We start from the raw sequence: 19,769 nt of genomic DNA, 5'->3' as shown, positions 1-19,769 counted from the left end.
ATGGACACGCCCATGTAGCTTTCTAGCTGTTTCCTACAGCTGGATCGGCTCTTAAAGGGGAGGACAGCATACTACAGGGGGAAGCCTTTACAATCAGCCTTGAGGGATACAATAAGTTATTTATATAAAATACAATTTATCCAAAACCCAAACCTGACAGGAGCTCCCTGGTGACATTTATTAATATGAATCAAGAGAAGACACAGAAATGAGGAACTGCTGCTGTCTTAAGAGAACACAGAGTTCCCCTTAAACCAGCCCAGACCTGCCCTTTAATTCAGCCTGCTCCTCCGCCATGTATCTACTGTCGGCATAACACAACAGCGGGACCCTCAGCTTCCACATCCTCCATGCCCTTCTCTGTCCGCCGCGTCACCAGCGAGTCTCTCTCCCCCCTGCCATGCCCCGGGTTACCTCCCTGCTGCCGGCCCTGCTGTTCGTTCTCCTGCCGGGCCCGAGCCGGGGGTATTTCCCCGAGGAGCGCTGGAGCCCCGAGTCTCCGCTCCTCGCTCCCCGGGTCGTCGTCGCGCTGGTCTGCCGCAACTCGGCGCACTCTCTGCCGCTCTTCCTCGGAGCCCTCGAGCGCCTCGACTACCCGAAGGACCGCATTGCGCTGTGGTGAGTGTCATCGCTTTTACTCTTATAAAAGGACTCATGACACTGAATGTCAGATTATATTGTGTCAAAACTTTTAAAAGTATTGTAAGAATATTAAAATGGCAGGAAAGTATGCCTCAATGTGATTTAACGTGAGTGTGAGCTCATTAAAGAGACACGTAAGGCTCATATGGATATGGAAGCCCATGTAGACATATTATAGGGGAAAAGTCTACGTGCGTTTGCGCGTGCGCTTGTGGGTTTTGGCCATGTGGGGCCGCTGTGTTGTTATTCAGATGTAGGTAAACGCAAGAGCTCGTTATCTTCACACCTCACAAATCAAATCGTTGGTGAAATGAGTATAGGTTAGAGCAGCGTGGGTGTGGATGTGCCGGGGTATTATAAGGACTTGGTCCCGGCAGCAGAGCCCGGAGTGCGGGCTGCGCCATCAGACAGGCCCGTAAAAAGTTCCATTCAGTCACAGATCTTCCTTCTCATCCCCCCTCCGCTTTTCCCCTCTACCCCACCCTCCCATTTCTTTTTCCCCTCCCTCTTCCCCTCTCCACATCTTCGTCTTCGAACAAAAACCAGCATTGTTGTTTAAAAAAAAGTTTTCAAATTGCCACCTGAGCTGTCAAAATCTTGCACAATCCACCTTCAACAAACTGCGTCTGTGAAGCTGTCTATTAAAAGCTTCTGCAGGATTTACCTTTCCTCAGCCCCGGCCTGTTGTTCCACCACCAAGCCCACCGCCTTCCAGATTATTCTTGTCTCTACTGCTCACTTCCTCTTGTCATTTTGATCCTGCGCCAGTAGATCTGTTTTTGGAGATTAGGTTAATCTTTTCATCAGCATTCAGCCCTGCCAGGTTAGATTGTATTTCCTACAAACCCTGTGACCTAATAAAAGCAAAGAAGAGCAATATCTTCAATCAGAGTTTATGTGATTGTGTGAGTTTGGATTGCAGTGCAACATCATTCAAACTCCCATGGATTGCTTCATCCGACAGGGTGCCAGGCCGCTCTGAGAGTGTGCAGTGGGAGCTAGAATGAGGGATTCAAGTGTCCGTGTGTCTGTTTAAACAAACCACCCTGAATGTTGAGCTTTTTTTCCCCTTGTATCCTAGCCAGCAAATTCAGCCTCGGTGCCTGAGTCTAACTATGCCCATGTGGCAGCCGGAGCTCAGTTTTCTGCATGGTTGCTTTGATCTACAACATATCCCTTCCCTCAGTGAAAGACCACATATAAAAGGGTTTGAAATGCAGCGTGAGAGACATAAACTGAGCTGCTAGCATGCCACCTGTCGATACCTGTAGTTATCAGCCCGACAGGTTAAGATGGAGCACTTGGCAAGCGGCAGCATAGACACACTCTTATGCAGACTGCCTAAATAAGTGTGTGAGTGTGTGTGTGTGTGTGTGTGTGTGTGTGTGTGTGTGCGTGTTCTGCAGGGACATGCAGGATGGATATTATCAGTCCATAAATCTTCCAGTTTTATCTCTCTTGTCTCTTTCTCAGCTTTCTCTTATCCTTGAGGCATGGCTCTGTTGCTGGCACTCAAGCAAACCCAAATATTTCCTCACTGTAAACTTTATTCACTACCTCTGCTCATTCAGAACTTCAGAGCAGCCAGAGAGCAAAAGGTAGGGAGAGCAGCGGGGGGAAGAAGAAGAAGATGGATAGGTGGGTCGGTCACATGTAGGTGCTCGGACGGCACGGCTGTGTTAAAACGCCACAGACAGATGGGAAACTAACACCTGCAGCACGCCGACTGTCACTCACTACATGACAGGGCCGGGAGCACATCCATTTCTCCCATATTTACACATTCTTTCCCTAATGTCTGCGTCTGTGCCCCTCCCCGACACACACTGAGATCTGTTATGATAACACAGACAGCAGACGAATGCCACTGCTCCGCTTTTCAGCCCCTATTGTCTGCCTGTGATCTTCTTTGTCCACGCCTAACAGTAGTGATGTGCAACTCTGCTCCTATGACAGCAAGACCCTCAGGGGACAGACGTAGAAACAGATATTACATAAATATTATTAATGCAATATTTTATGGGGTTTGGTTGTATCAAGATACATCTTAAATGTGTACTTTTCCACCAAGTCTGCCATGTTTTTCTACAGTAGCCAAGAATGGACAAACCAAACACTGGCTCTAGATTGGGTCATTCACCTTTTCTTGTCGGCCACAATACTGTAGTTCTCTTTATGCTTGGCACACGTGAGAATCTGCTTCTTCTTCTGCGCCCAAATAGCCATGAAAATGCATTAATGGCAGTTTGAGGCTGTGTTACAGTTAACTGATAAACTTGTCTGAGCTAATTTGATTTTCGTGGTTCAGACAAATGATCAGTGAAACATTCTACATCATTCTGGTCATCATGTTTAAATTGCAAAGTGTTGTCTGACCTAACAATAGTGATAGTCTCCACGTTATATCTTAGTATGTTAGTGTCAAGTCATTGCTTTTGAAACATGGTGGCAGCAAACATTTATTTACAGTACTGACTATGATTTTGATTCAGCTTTTAATGAATTAATTGTTAAGTCTGCAAAATATCAGAGGGAAGTGAAATATTCAGATTATGAATTTCCAAAGTAGTTGTGCGGCATAGCTATAAAATCGTTAATTTTTGTGACAAAAGCACCAAATTTGCCAGATGTGTTGACAAATATATTTAGAACAAATCTGGATATTGGGGCATCAGAAACTCGCCCCCTGGTGGCCAGAGCAGGCAATTGAATCCTACTTGCCCATGGCATGGACCCGTCCCGTTAATTGGATCCACTCCAAAATGTAATGGCTTCTAAGTTGGACCATGCTACATGCCTCCACCAAGTTTTGTGAAAATTGGTTGGACAGTTTTCACGTAATTCTCATCCAAAAAATGAATGGAAGTGAATGGGCGGCCACGTGTGGGCGGCCCGTGGACACGCCCCCTGAGTTGGATCAACACCAAAATTTCATGTAGTCTAAGTTGGCATGTGTTACATCCCTCCACCGAATTTTGTGAAAATCCGTCAAGCAGTTTTTGTATAATTCTGCTAACAAACTAATAAATTGGGCGGCATAGCTAAAAAAATTGTTCATTGTTGCAATAAAAGTGCCAAATTTGGTACATTTATAGCTTAATATACTGGAACAGAGCACTTTGGTCATCCCCCCAAGCTGCTGTTACCATGTTTTCAGCACCACAAATATAATTTAGAGACCAGTTAAAGTGAAAAACATGTTTCATTCTAATGTAGGACAATAGTAAATTAAAGACATCCAACACAATGGTGAGATTTAGTTATTTATAAGGCCATTGAACAATGTTCAGTGAACATACTTAACAATTACACTGTAACAGTTTGAACATATCTAACTAGTGCAGCCATCTGCAGCAATATGGAACCTTAATAATAGAGCTGTTTTTACAACGAGGCCTTGAATATCATGAGAAAAGAAGAACAAAAGGGGGAAAAACATTCATAGATCACAGTGTCACTGTCACTATAATCAGGAGGCCATGAAATTGGTAGTGGATTATTTAATACTCCTTTTCTTTTAATCTTCACGTTGAATGCATATTATCCTCTGTAGCTTTTAAACTTTTTCTCATGTGCATTTTGAAAATACATTTAGTTCAATTAATTCAGGATATCTGAGTGAAGAAACGAACTAAGTGAAGAAACTGCATAGAGATATCAATGCTGGGTATTTGTAGAAAAATAATCCACTACCAATTTCATGGCCTCCTGATTATAGTGACAGTATTTTTCACTTTAACTGGTCTCTAAATTATATTTGTGGTCCTGAAAACAATGGTAACAGCAGCTGGGGGGGATGACCAAAGTGCTCTGTTCCAGTATATTAAGCTATAAATGTACCAAATTTGGCACTTTTATCACAAAAATGAACAATTTTTTAGCTATGCCGCCCAATGTATTAGTTTGTTAGCAGAATTATACAAAAACTGATTTTGACTGATTTTCACAAAATTCGGTGGAGGGATGTAACACATGCCAACTTAGAATACATGAAATTTTGGTGTTGAATCCAACTCAGGGGGCATGTCCACAGGCTGCCCACACGTGGCCACCCATTCACTTCCATTCATTCCATTCATGAAGATTACGTGAAACCAGTCCAACTAATATTCACAAAACTTGGTGGAGGCATGTAGCATGGTCCACCTTAGAAGCCATTACATTTTGGATTGGATCCAATTAACGGGACGGGTCCATGCCATGGGCAAGTAGGATTCAATTGCCTGCTCTGGCCACCAGGGGGCGAGTTTCTGATGCCCCAATATCCAGATTTGTTCTTAATATATTTGTCAACACATCTGGCAAATTTGGTGCTTTTATCACATCAAATTGAACGTTTCTAGAAAAATATTGAGCTATGCTGCCCCACTAGGCCCAAGGTAGCGTCTCCAAATTGTTTTTTTTTTTGTTTGTTTGTTTTTTGTTAAAACCACGGGTGATGTCACCCATTGATTTGTGGACCTGCCGTCTTGGTTTTTCTGGAGCTATTTTTTTATCTGGACTATATTTGGATGAGAGGCTGGTGCTGTCGAGGAGCGAGGGGTGGATCTGACTGAGAAGTGGAGGACACTATCCACACACAGCCTGTCACTCTAAGTGGCCCACCCTTAATTATGCATACTGCTTTAGGTCTTAATAAAATGTTAATGGACGAGATATAAAAAAACTCCCCTCCCCTTACAGTTGTCCTGAAGGGGGAAGTAGCTATAGAGACCAAAACTATTTTTTGTACCAGGCTGTAAACATGTTTATTTCTGCTTGGGCATTTTAACATGGGGAGTCTATGGGGACTGACTCGCTTCTGGAGCCTCAAGCAGGCGTTTAAAGAACTGCAGTTTCTGGCACCTCTGTGTTGGCTTTATTTTTCTGCCTGGGAGGTTTCCACTTGTCCAAAATATAAAACTACTGAATTTACAACTCCAGTGCTTTTTAATTTGCTTGATAAATTACAGAATTTAACAATCAGTTGCATATTGACACTGTTGTCGCTTCTTTCTATTAATGAAGGCACTCTACTGATGAATGAAGGAGCTAACTGTCTCAACCCGACTTTGAAATATCACAGTATTTGACTTTGTCAGTATCTTTCTCTGCTTATTATTAATTATTTAATTTATAAACCCTTTCTCAATTGAATTTCGACAAAAATAAACTTGTCAAGATGCATATCACTGGATCAGGCCTATTCCGAAGAACCAGAATACCAGTCCAGAGATAGGAACACAGATTCCAATACCTTGACCTGTGGGTAATTGTCCATTACAAAGTACCAATCTGATACCAGTGGTTTTTCCACCTAATTCAAAATCTGCATTCCCCAGTGAATGCAATGGATTGGGATCTCTTTTCTATGTGTAAGTTAACATGAGCATACAACTACACATCACTTCTTACTAAAAGTGGAGGCATTAGTTGTGAAGAGACATTAGCTCACTGCAGTAAATGAATGGAGGAAACAATGAAGCTCCTGTTGTGAGAATGCTGTTTGAGTGACAGAATAATAACTGCTGGCAAATATTTATGAATAAGGCATTATTGTGCACAGGGATTGCTGTGGTGCTCAGCCATTGGCCCAGTGCAGCTGAATAAAGGTGGAATCACTGAATTTCAATGACAAGTCACGAAGCAGTTTTTATTAGGAGCAGGCTCGGCTTAATAATGTCAGTTCTGGGACCAATACTGTTCCAGCGCAACAAATCAGTGCATCCCTAATACCCCTAATATAAGGCTCTTGGGGTAAATTTTGGATTTTTGATATCGGGCTGTATAAAAAAGATTTAGTGGACCTGACTGAATCGTTGTTGGAATATGAAATTCGACACGGTGACACAAGATTTTATCTGTAGATCTACCCCTGACCCATAGTAACACTGGATCATCAAAGAGTACCTTACATGGTTGGTGGATAAAGCTGCAATAATGAATCAATTAATTGTCGACTATTAAATTAATTGCCAACTCATTTGATAACAGCTTTGTAAATGTGAATATTTTCAGTTTTAACTCCTCCAGTTACTGAATATTTAGGGGTTTTGGAGAAAAAAAAAATGTCAGAGGACATCATCTTGGTCTTTGGGAAACCCAGCTTGACATATTTCAAAATTTTTTGCTATATTATGGACCAAATTATTAAGAAATAATTAGAAAAAATAATTGATAGACTAATTTATTTATTTTATTTTACAGGGACAGTGCACAGTTACTTAGCAGCACCAGAGTTAGCTATAAGCTAATTTTCATCTGTAGTCTCTGGGCAGGAAACAGAGAATAATTTATCAGCTACAATTAATGTAGTCAATAAGTGGAGCCCTCTTACAGGGTGTCTGCAGCTTCTTAAAAAGTTGTAAAATGTCTTAAATTCAATTTAATAAATATTTGATCTGAAAGGTCATTAAATTGTCTTGAATTTGAATTTGTGTGGCCCTAATTGCCGCAAACCTTTTAACTGTTATTTATCTTTTAATATATTTTTGTCAAAATGAATCAAGCTCTTCTGTGTAAAAGTCCACATTTGTGATAGTACAAATCTTTAAACCTGCCCCTGAACCTAGTACCCTCTTTTTACGTCATACTTGCACTTTTTGGTGAAATGTAAATTAACCTTACTCACTCTAAAAACCATATTCCTACATAGAACCAACCTCTGCTCTTAAATTTGCTTAAAAAATGTCTTGAAAGGGTATAAAAAGTACTAAATTTAAGTGTCTGATACCAGTAGACACCATATATTGGTGGTACTGCTGATCAAGGTGCGTCTTACTCAAGGTCCCTGTGTCTCTCCCTCAGGGTGGCGACAGATCACAACATAGACAACACCACAGCCATCCTGAGAGACTGGCTGGTGAAGGTGCAGAATGACTATCACTATGTGGAGTGGAGACCTGACGATGAATCCAGGTACTGTGTGTGTGTGTGTGTGTGTGTTTGTGTGTGTGTGCGTGTGTGCGTGCGTGCGTATATGAGTGAATGAGTATGTGTGTGAGACATGCATTACCTAATAGTTACTGTCCGTGCATGTCTCAGTGCCTTTGAAGATGAGGTGGGGTCTAAGCACTGGAATAATCTCCGTTATGAACATGTAATGAAGCTCCGTCAGGCAGCGCTGGAGACCGCCCGCGAGATCTGGGCCGACTACCTGCTGGTATGTTATCATCCCCTCAACAGCTTCATAAGCTTCCTCTTATTATGCACTCTGAGTGATGTCTCTGACTTTGGGTCAGAAGTGAGCAGAGATACGTGGAAGTAAGTAAGCTGAGTCACAGCACTCGACTCTTTGAATACTCAAGCATGCATTGTCTGCACTTGATAATACCTGTTCAGGGTGAGGAGGTCAATGTTAAATATATGGATGAGAAAGTAAAGCTCAGTCTTTTACATAGAAAATAAAAAGGTACTGCAATAAAGACGAAATCTATGAGCAATGAATAAAGCCATGTTTTAGACGAAGAGACATTTTGATGACTACTGCAGATTTATTTAATGTCTTAATTTCTTTTTAGTCTTAAAATCTAATCTTCCAGAGATTATCTCTGTGACATGCAAGTGTTTCTTTGTGTTATAAATTGGCCATTTTGTCACAGCAGATGTAAGCAAAGCAACATAAAGCATAATGAGCTGTGCTAATGTAATAAAGTAATGGAGAAGATCGAGGAGATGAACGCCGCAGTGGGAAGGAAAGAGATGGAGTTCAAATATTTGTTTGTCGTCAGTCTAAGTCATGTTAACATTATTTTTTAACTGGTACGACTTTTCCATAATGTACAATAAAGCCCAAGTATCTTTGCTATGGTTTCCTGTATTTCAATATATGATGCAGTGGTGTAGAGTTGTTAAAATGCTTTTCTCAAAAGCTTGTGAGAATATTTTTAATTTCATTCACTACCATTGCCAACTTATTTACCATAGCCATGATGTAAAATGTAAAAAAGTCATAGTATTTGGTCATTAAAGAGCTATAGCCAAGATCATCTGTACAGATCAGGAAATTTTCCAGTTAAAAAATTAATTTGTCAGATGAACCAGTACAAAATGGTGACACTGTTTCTACACCACCTCAGACATATTTTTGGCAATTCTCTTGTGCAAGTTCATGTTTTATTCATGAGCCGATATGTAGGCCAGTAGGGGTGTAATGATACATGAAAATCTGGATTGATATATGATTCAAGGAGCAATGATCCACAGTCATCGTTGCAAAGTGAAAACATCAATACATAGCATCAACTTTAAGATACACCTTTATCTTGACATTCTGATGGCATGTCTGTGTCACCAAGCACACCTCCTTCCTAAACATTCAAACAGTGCTCGCAGCTCATCGCCAGGCAGACAATGTCAAGCAGTCAAGAAAAAGACTGAAGATATTTACTGATATTGTCTCAAACTGATCGTAGGCCCCTCAAAATTGTGTCATGGCAGACTTTCTAATTTCAGCAAATATCGTATTGTGTTGAAACTTGGGATGTACACTCCTATAGGCCAGTAAAGATCTGTCTATATTTGGGATCAGCTGATACTTCAACACAGCTGATAATCAGTAAAAATGTAGAGTACAGTGCACAGTTTCAAATGTCAGTGTAAGAATGACCTCAGCTTTAAATTGGCAGTATCTGGACAAATATTTTGGCAGAAGAAAATGCAGGTTGACTGGGAGCAGTCTTCATTTACTGGAGCTGCTCTTGGTGAGACACAAGGAGGCAAACGTACACAAGGGTTAAATATCGAGTTTTGGCATTAAGCAGAGGTTGTTCTCAACACACCAGAGTGGAGAACATCCTACTGCAAATACAAGTGCAGCCTGTCTGTACGGCTTGTTTAAAATTCTGGGCTGTGAGTTAAAGTGGGGCGGGAGGGAGCTGCTTATGCTCGCAGTATTCTGTGATCGAACCATGTTGCTGTTGCTCAATCAATCATTTAGTGACAGTGAGTGACATTTTGTCTGTGCTTGCATGTGCATGTGCGTGTTTGAGTCTTGTCAATACTGTGCCCTTCTCCTCCGTCTGCAGGTGGCTGACTGTGACAACCTGCTCACCAATCCGGACACGTTATGGAAGCTGATTAGTGAGAACAAGACGATCGTAGCGCCAATGCTGGAGTCCAGAGCTGCGTATTCTAACTTCTGGTGCGGCATGACCTCACAGGTACTGCAATTTACACGACTTCTAACATGCCTGTAGAGCTTTAGGTACACTTCACAGTTCCTTCACCTGCTTTGTGTGTTGGGTGTGGGTGTGGTGTAAATGTTCTGCTACAATAAGATTACTGTGGTGACACTAGAAATCAGATTAAACATTTAAAACAGTAAAGTCACTCTAGTTACGACACCAAATCAGATACTCTCTAAGTCACTGTAAGACTACTAATGCAAGTATTACGCATGGGCTTTAAAGTATAAACTGCACATTACTAAAGTACAGTTGTTTATGCCTCCGCCAGGCAATAGCCATGGCCATTATGTTTTCAAGTTATTCATCTTTTGGTCTCATTCTTGTGAATGGGATATCTCAAGAACACCGTAAGAGAATTTCCTCAAATTTCACACAAACGTCCACTTTGTACTGAAGAATAACCTGATTGGAATTTGGTGGTCAAAGGTCAAGGTCACTGCGACCTCACATAACATGTTTTTGGCCATAACTCAAGAATTATTTTGCTAATTTTGACAAAACTTCACACAAATGTCTAGTAGGGTATAATGATGACATTTTATATCCAAAAAGTCAATGGTCAGCTTCACTGTAACACAATAATGTAATGCAAAAACACTTCTCTGGCCATTATCCAGTGTCATACCTCCAGACAGGGAGAAATTTGGTTAGATACTGAATTGCTGACGTTGATCTTGAGTGTGCTGTGCTGATTGTATAGATCTTCTGTGCTGCCAGGGAGAAGATGTGTATAAAGCATCCATGTTTTCACTGACATAGCTGTGAACTGTAACCGCAACTTGACTGGTTCACGGAGGCATACAACCACGAGGTGGTAATTCTGTTGTTACATCTTTGGACAGATAATGCAATCCACATAAAGTCTGCTATTTACTCTGTGAGTTACTGATGGTGAATAAAATGTCACTTTTCATGCGGCTCTGCAGAATAATAGAGTGCATCTCCTGCCACCTTCATTATGCAGAAATTCGATCTGGAGGGAATTTCACACTTGATTATTTTTTCTTGTGCATGAAGAAATCAAATTTGTGTGAATAAGTCACTTTAGAAACAATGCAAACGAGTCAATTTGAAGGACCAGTAGAGAGGTTTTTTTATTCTTAAAGTATTCAAGTGATTCCCCTCTGATTACTGGGTAGGAACGAAATGCTGTGGTAAATATACATTGCAAATTAAAGTGAATTACCGGTATTTGTCTAACAGGTGAGCTAAATCTGTCCTGCTCCAATATCACATAGTATTTAGATCTGACTAGTTGCCACATTTATCTAAAAGATACTACTGCGGTTTGTGCTGCTGGTAAAACTATGGGCCAAAGTGACTTTTAATTAATGTATGCCTCATATCCCGTAAAATTTTCAGATTTACAGACATCATTACAGCTCTGCCAGCTTGATTTTGACTAATCGGACTTGCACATCTGATTTATTGGGCATTATGTACTGTATGTGGGTGTCTTGGATGCAGTTCTGTCTGTGATATATTTCTGTCTGGACAGGATGCCTTCAAGTACTCATCCTTGCTTCTTTTCAAATCAGAGTAGACATATGGACATTGTCTATCCTCAAGCACAGAATAAACTCTAACCCAGACCCTGCCTGTCTGATTCCCTGCAGAGAACATTTTCTTCAATGACAGTTAATGGGCCTGTAGCCAAAAGGCAATAAGCGATGTCTGTCAATGTCTCTTCATGTAAGTCAGTATTACTCAGGCTTAGTCACTGAATTTTTTCCTTTTTCTTTTCTTTTTTTTTTAGTATTTTAGTAAAGTTTGAAGTTTCAGACATGTCTTGGTCCTGTAAAGGGTTTTAAACTGACACATAGATGTTGATGCGTAGAGTTTGGGCAACCAATTTTCTCAATCGAGTCTCTGTCAAACATCTCAGATCAAATCAGATCAGATTTTGAGTTTTCCCCAGCTTTTTAATATGTCTCTGCACCAGTGACAGCTGTGGCCGGAGGCATTGTGGTTTCCCGTTGTCCGTCCAGCCCATTCTTGAGAACCCAATATGTCAGGAAGTAATTCAGGGAATGTCTTCAGGTCTGGCTCGAACGTCCTCCTGGACTCAAGGATGAAGTGATTAGAGTTTGGTGGTCAAAGGTCACTGTGAACTCACAAAGAAACGGTTTTTGGCCAGAACTAAATAATTCTTAGACAAATTGACATCATAATTTCTGCAAAAACACTTTTCTCACCATTATTTAACGTCATAACTCAGGAACAGAAGGGGAGACATTTGAAAGGAAAGAAAATGGCATATAACTGTACAGTGTTTGTGTGCATTCACTGCAGGGTTACTACAAGCGTACACCAGCCTACATGCCTATCCGTAAGGGAGAGCGCCGTGGCTGTTTCGCTGTACCGATGGTCCACTCCACCTACCTCGTGGACCTACAGAAAGAGGCCTCCCGTCAGCTGGCTTTTTATCCACCGCACCCAGAGTATAGCTGGACCCTGGATGATGTCATAGTCTTTGCCTACTCAGCTCGCGCTGCAGGTGAGACCGAGAGTTGTTATCTGGCGGAGTTCTTAATGTCTTTCTAGGCATGTTTTTTTATATGTTTGTCTCTTGTATCTTTGCAGAGGTGCAGATGTATGTGTGCAACAAAGAGATTTATGGTTATTTCCCAGTTCCAACGCGTTCCCATGGTACCCTGCAGGATGAGGTGGAGAGCTTCTTGCATACTCAGCTTGAGGTCATGGGTAAGTCAAGATCAGAGTGATTTCTTTGTGTTCTACAGTTTTAGCAAAAGTGTGAGAGTTTGCGTGTGATCAATCATTTACACAGACACTAGGCTGTAATTAGACGTGATTACGTCTTTGTACAATGGACATTTGTTCAATTGTACTGATCTGTTGTTCAGTTTTATCTTTAACTTGCATTGTCATGTTGTAATGGTATGCAGTTTTGGCATTTATTTGATTTTCCCAACTTGTGTTAAGCTAAACTAAATGTTTTTTACTGCATCCATTATGAAAAACCAAGACAGGTTTTCTGAAAGTAGCCTAAAGACGTAGCAACCTAATATACTGTTTACCTCTACCTGAAAACTGCATACCTATTTAGACAATGTTTTGGTTCATGACATTACCTTTGCTAAAATAATTTTGCAGCCAATTTTTTCAGTTTAAAGGTCTAGTGTGCAGGACTTAGTGGCATCTAGTGGTGACGTTGCAGATTGCAATCAACTGAAACTTCTCCCATGTGCCAAGCATGTAGGACAGGCCTCTTTAATTACAAAGTGCTTTGGGCTGGATTTTAAATCCAGGAAATGTAGACTGGCCAGACCTTCTCAGCAGCTAGCCTTTTCAAAACCTTTTTTTTTTTTCTTAACTTTTGATAACCACACATTTTAAACCAATGTAAATTAATGTTGTTAGAAATAGCGATGTTTATTTTTTTGTTTTTGAAATTTAGAAAAATATATTTGGTCACATATCTGACCCAGGCACATCACAACGTGCAGAAACAGATTAAAAAAAGAGCTGTCACTGCACTAAACCTTAACAAGTGGCAATAACAGTAACCAATACCACACTCTATCTCTCTCTACTAGTATTTCTCTCCTTCTCTCTCCACTCTTTCTCCCACACACGCACAAACACACATCTTGGCGGTGACTACTCAGTAACAGCCAGGATGTTTGGAAAATGATCAGAACTGTATCACATGAGAAAACATTGTTTTGTGAAAGATATGATTTGCGGTGTTGTGATACCAACCCGTACATCCTGCCTGATCGGTACTGCGCATATGCAACTCAACAGAGATGGGAAGGAAGCGAGATGGCTCACTCGTTAGCTACTTGCAGACTTAAAATCACAGTTAAGAATATGATATTCCATTTCTGCAAATAGATGCCCCTAAAGCCTACACACTGAACCTCAAAGATATTGCCAATTAAGGGTGGAAAGCTGTCCAGGTGAGACATTCAGTAAAACAAGAGAGGAAACAGAAGTGTCCACTAAAAAGTGCCATAAAAAACAAGTGATGTGTGAGTGTAGCGCTATGACTCAGGGACTCCCAAAATAGAATCCAAGTTATCAGAGTTAAGGTAGGGTCCTGCTAAAACTGTCCTCTGTTAGTTATATTCTACTGTATATACTAAAGTCTTTGTGTAGCACTACTGTGAGTATTGTAGGTGAGGAAACACCAGCAGGATGTGCTGTGAAACCCACATAATGAATACCAATAATGATAAAACAGTGTATACATATACTCATCTCACAGAAATCTAGTTCAAATGGTTCATTTTGGAAATCTCCTGAGGACTCCTGAGCATCCCAGAGCCACATTTTGGGAACCTCTGTTCCATCACATTACACATTCTCTTTGTAACCTTCCCCCCGTTTTCCTTTGAAAGTGAGAAATCCTCCATTGGAGCCCTCCAGCTTCCTGTCTCTTCCTCCCAAGCAGCCTGACAAGATTGGCTTTGATGAGGTACGCACACTCAGTCGCATAAACACATAAAACACACAGAATAACCCAAGCATGTGTGTGAGGTTTTGCATTCGTGTGCACCCAGGTGTTTATGATAAATCTGGTGCGGAGAGCTGACCGTCGTGAGCGGATGCTGAGAAGTCTGTATGAGCAGGAGATCAGCTGTAAGGTTGTCGCTGCTGTGGATGGCAAGTACGTTTCTCATCTTCTTCCTCCCCCACTGCCTGTGTCTTACTGATTTGTGCCTCGGCAATGTGCGGTTTAGATTGATGTAGGCAGGCTGAGCTGAGACAAACAACCAGGTGAAAAGTAGCGGGTGCCTGCTGTCAATTAAATTTTCTCTGAACCACATAGTTTGATCTTGTCTGTGAGTAAAATGTAACACTTATGTGTGTGTAGGCTATCCAATCAGTAGGTAGCATCATGTTTTACCTTCTGTCATCTTTATTTGTAATGGTGAGAATAAGTAAAAAAACAGCTTGCAACACACGCATGCCTTATATTGTCTGTTTCCTGTTTTCACACACACACACATCACATCCATATAATTTATTGTTTCTATATCTAATCTCTGTGTTTATCCCTTCTCTTTCTCCTCAGAGCTCTGAACAAGACTGATATAGAGTCTATGAGGATTAAAATGCTGCCAGGTTACAAAGACCCTTATCACGGTCGGCCTCTCACCAAGGGTGAACTGGGTTGTTTCCTCTCTCATTACAACATCTGGAGAGAGGTGAGACACTTGGAAAGGCCTCAGGCCTCTGGGTCTACCTGTGCATGGTAGATAACGTTTACTACTGAAAAACACAGTAACTCAGTTTGTGTGAGGAGCGGCAGCTGGTGAGATTAATGAGCTTGTTTTATTTTTGTTACAAAAAATGTACTGCTTTTTTTTTGGGGGGGAATAAGGTTCTCCAACAACTTGCTGTCTTTGTTAATGTAAGAGAACGTGTTATAATTTAGAACAAAGGACTCCAGCATAGCAGCAAAGGATTTAAGAAGCTTTTCCATCACAGTAATGCAATAATGAAGCTCTTTCTTGCCAACGTGATGGGAAAAAAAAGATTCCATTAGTCAGTGTACTGAGAAACTTTCTCAAAATAATGTCTTAGTATCTTAAAATGATAAGAAACATTCTCAAAACTCCACACATATAAATACAGATCACTTTAAATAAGAAATCTTATGGCTTATATAACAAAACCACATCCAAAGGACAGACAAAAGGTAATTGGTCAAGGTATTAGTCATAATTATTAGTTATAAGTATAGTTATAAAGGACAAAAAAACATGTAGAAATGGGAATCCTTTCCATATTCACAGTAGATTTAGAGAGTAGCTGTTAGCAGTTAGCGGCTAACTAAAAAAAGAAGAATAGCTGCTGTAAACGTCTGCACATTGGTAAAACAATATGACTTGGGAGCTCCTTACCCTCCAGGCAGAGGATGAGATCAGCTGCCATACAACAGGGACGGTACATGATTGTTATTGCTTTGTTATGCCATTGTTGTTTATAAAGTGCTGCTGACGCATGTGTCACACTAAGCCTACACTGTTGAGTTGTATGTGATGCTTGTCACACCTCTTATGATTGCGGGACGCAAGATGCAAATTCAAGAACGTTTCTCATTATTTTGAGATACCAAGTCATTATTTCAAGAATGTTTTTTTAATTATGACTTACAGGATCTTTTTTTCATCACATTGGTGAAAAAGGGCTTCCATACATGCCAGCTCACCCAGCAGCACTGTAGTGCTCAAAAACTCATGCGTTTCTGTATTTGTGTATAGATAGTAGATCGTGGTCTGCAGACATCCCTGGTCATCGAAGACGACCTCCGCTTTGAGGTGTTCTTCAAGCGACGAATCCAGGCGCTGCTGCAGGAGGTGAAGACACACAAGCTGGACTGGGATCTCATGTGAGTGATGCTTCAGCGAACAGAAGGAAAACACGATGTAGTAAACAGAGAGGATTATCAGTGAAATCCGTCCATCTGTCACACATGATATCTCACACACCACTGATCACATGCTGAAGACACTTGTGGGAATTATGCATCTTAGCATCACACGACTGAGCTGCTGCAGCATGTTCACATTCACAGAGACCGATCACGGTCAGAGAGGAACAAATTTGGAGGAGTAATGTCAGAAAATAAATACCGTTCATTTTCTGCACAGACCATGACAAAGTGTGTAAAGGCGTGAACGTATCCAAAAATGAGCAACCTCAGTAGATAATATCAGGGTTTTTCTTCATAGAAAGTCTAAGGCATATAATCTTATCTTTTTTTTGTCTCCTTTGTTTTTGTTTGATTGCATTTGATTGCAATCTGGTCATGTCATCCAGTGTATTAAGTCTTGTCTGGTCTCACCTGCCATGTCTCGCCTCACTAAATAAAACAAACAAATAAATAAATTAAAAAAAAGTCTGAGGCATATAAAGATGTTAGGAGAAAACTACAACTCAGGAAGTGTTTCGATAAGACACATCCTATCACTGTGTTTAGAATTCTGCTGCATGCACCACTAATAGCAAGCTGGGGCTAAAGATTATATTGTACACTTCATATTAAGTTCAGCAGTTGTTTGTTTAGTGTTTGTGATATTTATGGTGCCTCTTGTCTTGAACACTAAATACAGTTACATCGGGCGAAAGCGGATGCAGGTGGACCACCAAGAGAAGACTGTGCCAAACATCCATAATCTGGTGGAGGCAGACTACTCCTACTGGACACTAGGTTATCTGTTGTCTTTACAAGGAGCCCGGAAGCTCCTCAAGGCCGACCCTCTGACCAAGTTGCTTCCTGTTGATGAGTTCCTTCCTGTCATGTACGACAAACATCCAGTGTGAGTATAACCTATCTGTCCCTTAATCTTCTCTCTGTTCCTCTCATCATGTCTCATTTTTTTATGCTCTTGTAAATCTAATCACTTTGCTGTTTCCCTCACTCATCAGGTCAGAGTACATGGACCACTTTGAGACTCGGGACCTGCGCGCGTTTTCTGCTGAGCCACTTCTGGTGTATCCGACCCATTACACGGGAGACGAGGGCTACATCAGTGACACGGAAACATCGGTGGTGTGGGACAACGAGACCGTCAAAACCGACTGGGACCGAGCCAAGTCGAGGAAAACTCAGGAGCAGGGGGAGCTGAGCTTCGAGGCCCAGAACTCCGACGTACTGCAGTCTGAACTGGAGAACTGGAGCGCACGGGACGAGCTGTGACGAAGAAGAGGGGACTTGACGAGGAGAGACAGAGAAGACTCTGGCAAACAGAGATAAGGATAAAAGGGGATAGAATAAAGCTGTGATGGTGGAGGGAATGGATAAGATGGCGAGAATAAAACAAACGCAGGAGAAGAGAGAGGTAAGGCAGAGTCAGACCGACGCAGGGTTAGTGAGGGGAAAAATGCTTTTCCTTATACATTTCTCTCCCCGGTCTTTCATCTTTCTCTTAGGAGATGAGATGTAGATGTAGATTTAACTCTTGAAGAGTCAGCTAGCAGCTTTTGTTTTATTTATTGCATCCAACGCACATCCCTTGACCACAGCCCGGTCCGATAACAGAACCATGTAGGGCTGGGCAATATGTTGATATTATATCCATATCCTGATATGAGACTAGATATCATCTTAGATTTTGGATATCTTCCAGACTATTTTCCTGGTTAAAAGGCTGCATTACAGTAAAGTGATGTAATTTTCTGAACTTATCAAACTGTCCTGGCCCTCTACTATTTGCCTTTACCCACATCATCATAATGTCCACATATCCACATAGCAGTCTCATAGTTAAAATATTTCGCAAATGCACCAAGAGTCAACCCTACAATATCTTCCCTATATCAATATTCAGGTGTATGGTAAAAAAATATGTGATATCAGATGTTTTCCATACGACCCAGCCCTAGTTCCATGTCTTAAAGGTCCAGTGTGGAGGATTTAGTGCCATCTAGTGTTGCAGAACTGAAACTTCTCTTGTGGGCCAAGCGTGTAGGAGACCTACAGAGGCTGATTCAAAAATGTAAAAGGCCCTATGTAGAGCCAGTGTTTGGTTTGCCTGTTTGTGGCGACTGTAGTACAACATGGTGCACTTCATGGAGGAGGACCTGTTATTATAAACAAATGAAAACACAGACATATTATATGCCATTTCTGCCAATAGATGCCCCTAAATGCTACACACTGGACCTTTAAATAGTATTTCACCCATATATAAAGTCTTCCATAGAAAATAAAATAAAACCAGGAGCTGGAAAAAGATGCAGTATTTAGCTCAACTCCAAAGTGACATCTGTTCACAACACATCATCAAAACATCACCTAGTTACACGCGAAAGCTGCAGTATGCTTTGGCTTTGGAAAATGAGCCTCTAGAATATAAAACAACAGCTCCTTTTATACTCTTAAGGAAAAACACAGTCACTAAAATGCTGCCTTTTCTATACACAGTGTTATATGGTCAGTGGCTCCCAACCTTTTTGGCTTTTGATCCCTTAAGAAGAAGCAGTGTCTACTTGAAACCCCTAATCACCAGTTGCGGATGTCTACTGGCTGTGACGAGTTCTACCAAAGAGTTGGGAACCACTGCTCTGTCGTCTTCTCCCACTGACTCTTAACCCCTTGTTGTTAAGTTCAGGCATTGTGTTATTTAAGCAAGTTTTCGAAGGTTGTTAGTTAATAGCCTTAGATATTTTTCACTCATGAATGTAATGTAGTGTTTTATTTGCTGTCAAACCTTTTTACACTTTGACAGCAGCTGTGTATTGGTTTACTGTTCCCCCCTCGGTTCATATAGCAGTTTTAATGTAGCTTTTGTTGCATTTTGTTCGTCGAAGATCACAGAAAACAAATGAATATTGATTTTTTTAAGTAACTTTTCATATTTTGTCTCCTCTGTGGTTACAAAGTGTGTTTTTTTAACCAAAGAATGAATAAATGCTTTTATAATTACTGGCTGTGCTATTCTCTGCTGAATTTAGCTTGGACCACACGAGGACACACTCGAGCATCAGCCCCTTAAAGTTAAATTAAAGAACACTGTAGCATTGACATCGTACAAATTGTGGGTTTATTTCTAGCCAGAGCAACAGTGGCTAAAACATCAACATACATTCTGCACTGCTTTTTTTTGGCACACAGTAGTTTTATTTCAGCCCAGACGTAAACGTCCCACAATCCAGTTGAAAGGTTTCTTTTAATTAGTGCCTGCTGGTGTTCGCCTTCCCTGCCTGTGCATAATGGTCAGTTTGGGCTGCAGCAGGCTGCCATTACTCCTCCTTCACTGTGTTTCCACAGACAATCCTTTATTCACTGTTAACCTGTGAAGTGACCCTGCTGTGCTGAGTAATACAGTTTCATGTAATTTGCATCCAAGACAAAGATTGTGTCACTGAAAAAGGCTGAATTAAAAAGAGATAGATATTATACTTTAAACTTAAAATTAGGTATGGCAATAGACATTCTCTGATACCATTGTACACTCACCAGCCACTTTATTAGGTACACCAAGC

At 41.0% G+C, this 19,769-nt stretch overlaps 1 protein-coding gene across 1 annotated transcript; it reads left to right on the top strand.

The window, feature by feature from the left end:
- Positions 1-302: 302 nt before the first annotated feature.
- Positions 303-19,226, top strand: LOC126390706 (procollagen galactosyltransferase 1-like). The gene is made up of 12 exons (XM_050045125.1): positions 303-618; positions 7,429-7,539; positions 7,666-7,783; positions 9,648-9,782; positions 12,102-12,306; positions 12,393-12,512; positions 14,174-14,250; positions 14,336-14,442; positions 14,851-14,983; positions 16,043-16,170; positions 16,895-17,101; positions 17,211-19,226. The coding sequence occupies exons 1-12, from the start codon at positions 401-403 to the stop codon at positions 17,479-17,481; spliced, it is 1,830 nt and encodes a 609-aa protein (XP_049901082.1). The 5' UTR covers positions 303-400; the 3' UTR covers positions 17,482-19,226.
- The last annotated feature ends 543 nt before the right edge of the window (positions 19,227-19,769 follow it).

This window comes from Epinephelus moara, chromosome 5 (assembly GCF_006386435.1).
Source record: "Epinephelus moara isolate mb chromosome 5, YSFRI_EMoa_1.0, whole genome shotgun sequence".
In the NCBI taxonomy this organism is placed as follows: Eukaryota; Metazoa; Chordata; class Actinopteri; order Perciformes; family Serranidae; genus Epinephelus; species Epinephelus moara.
Note: the sequence above shows the minus strand (reverse complement) of the source record. Positions and strands in the feature narration are given on the sequence as shown.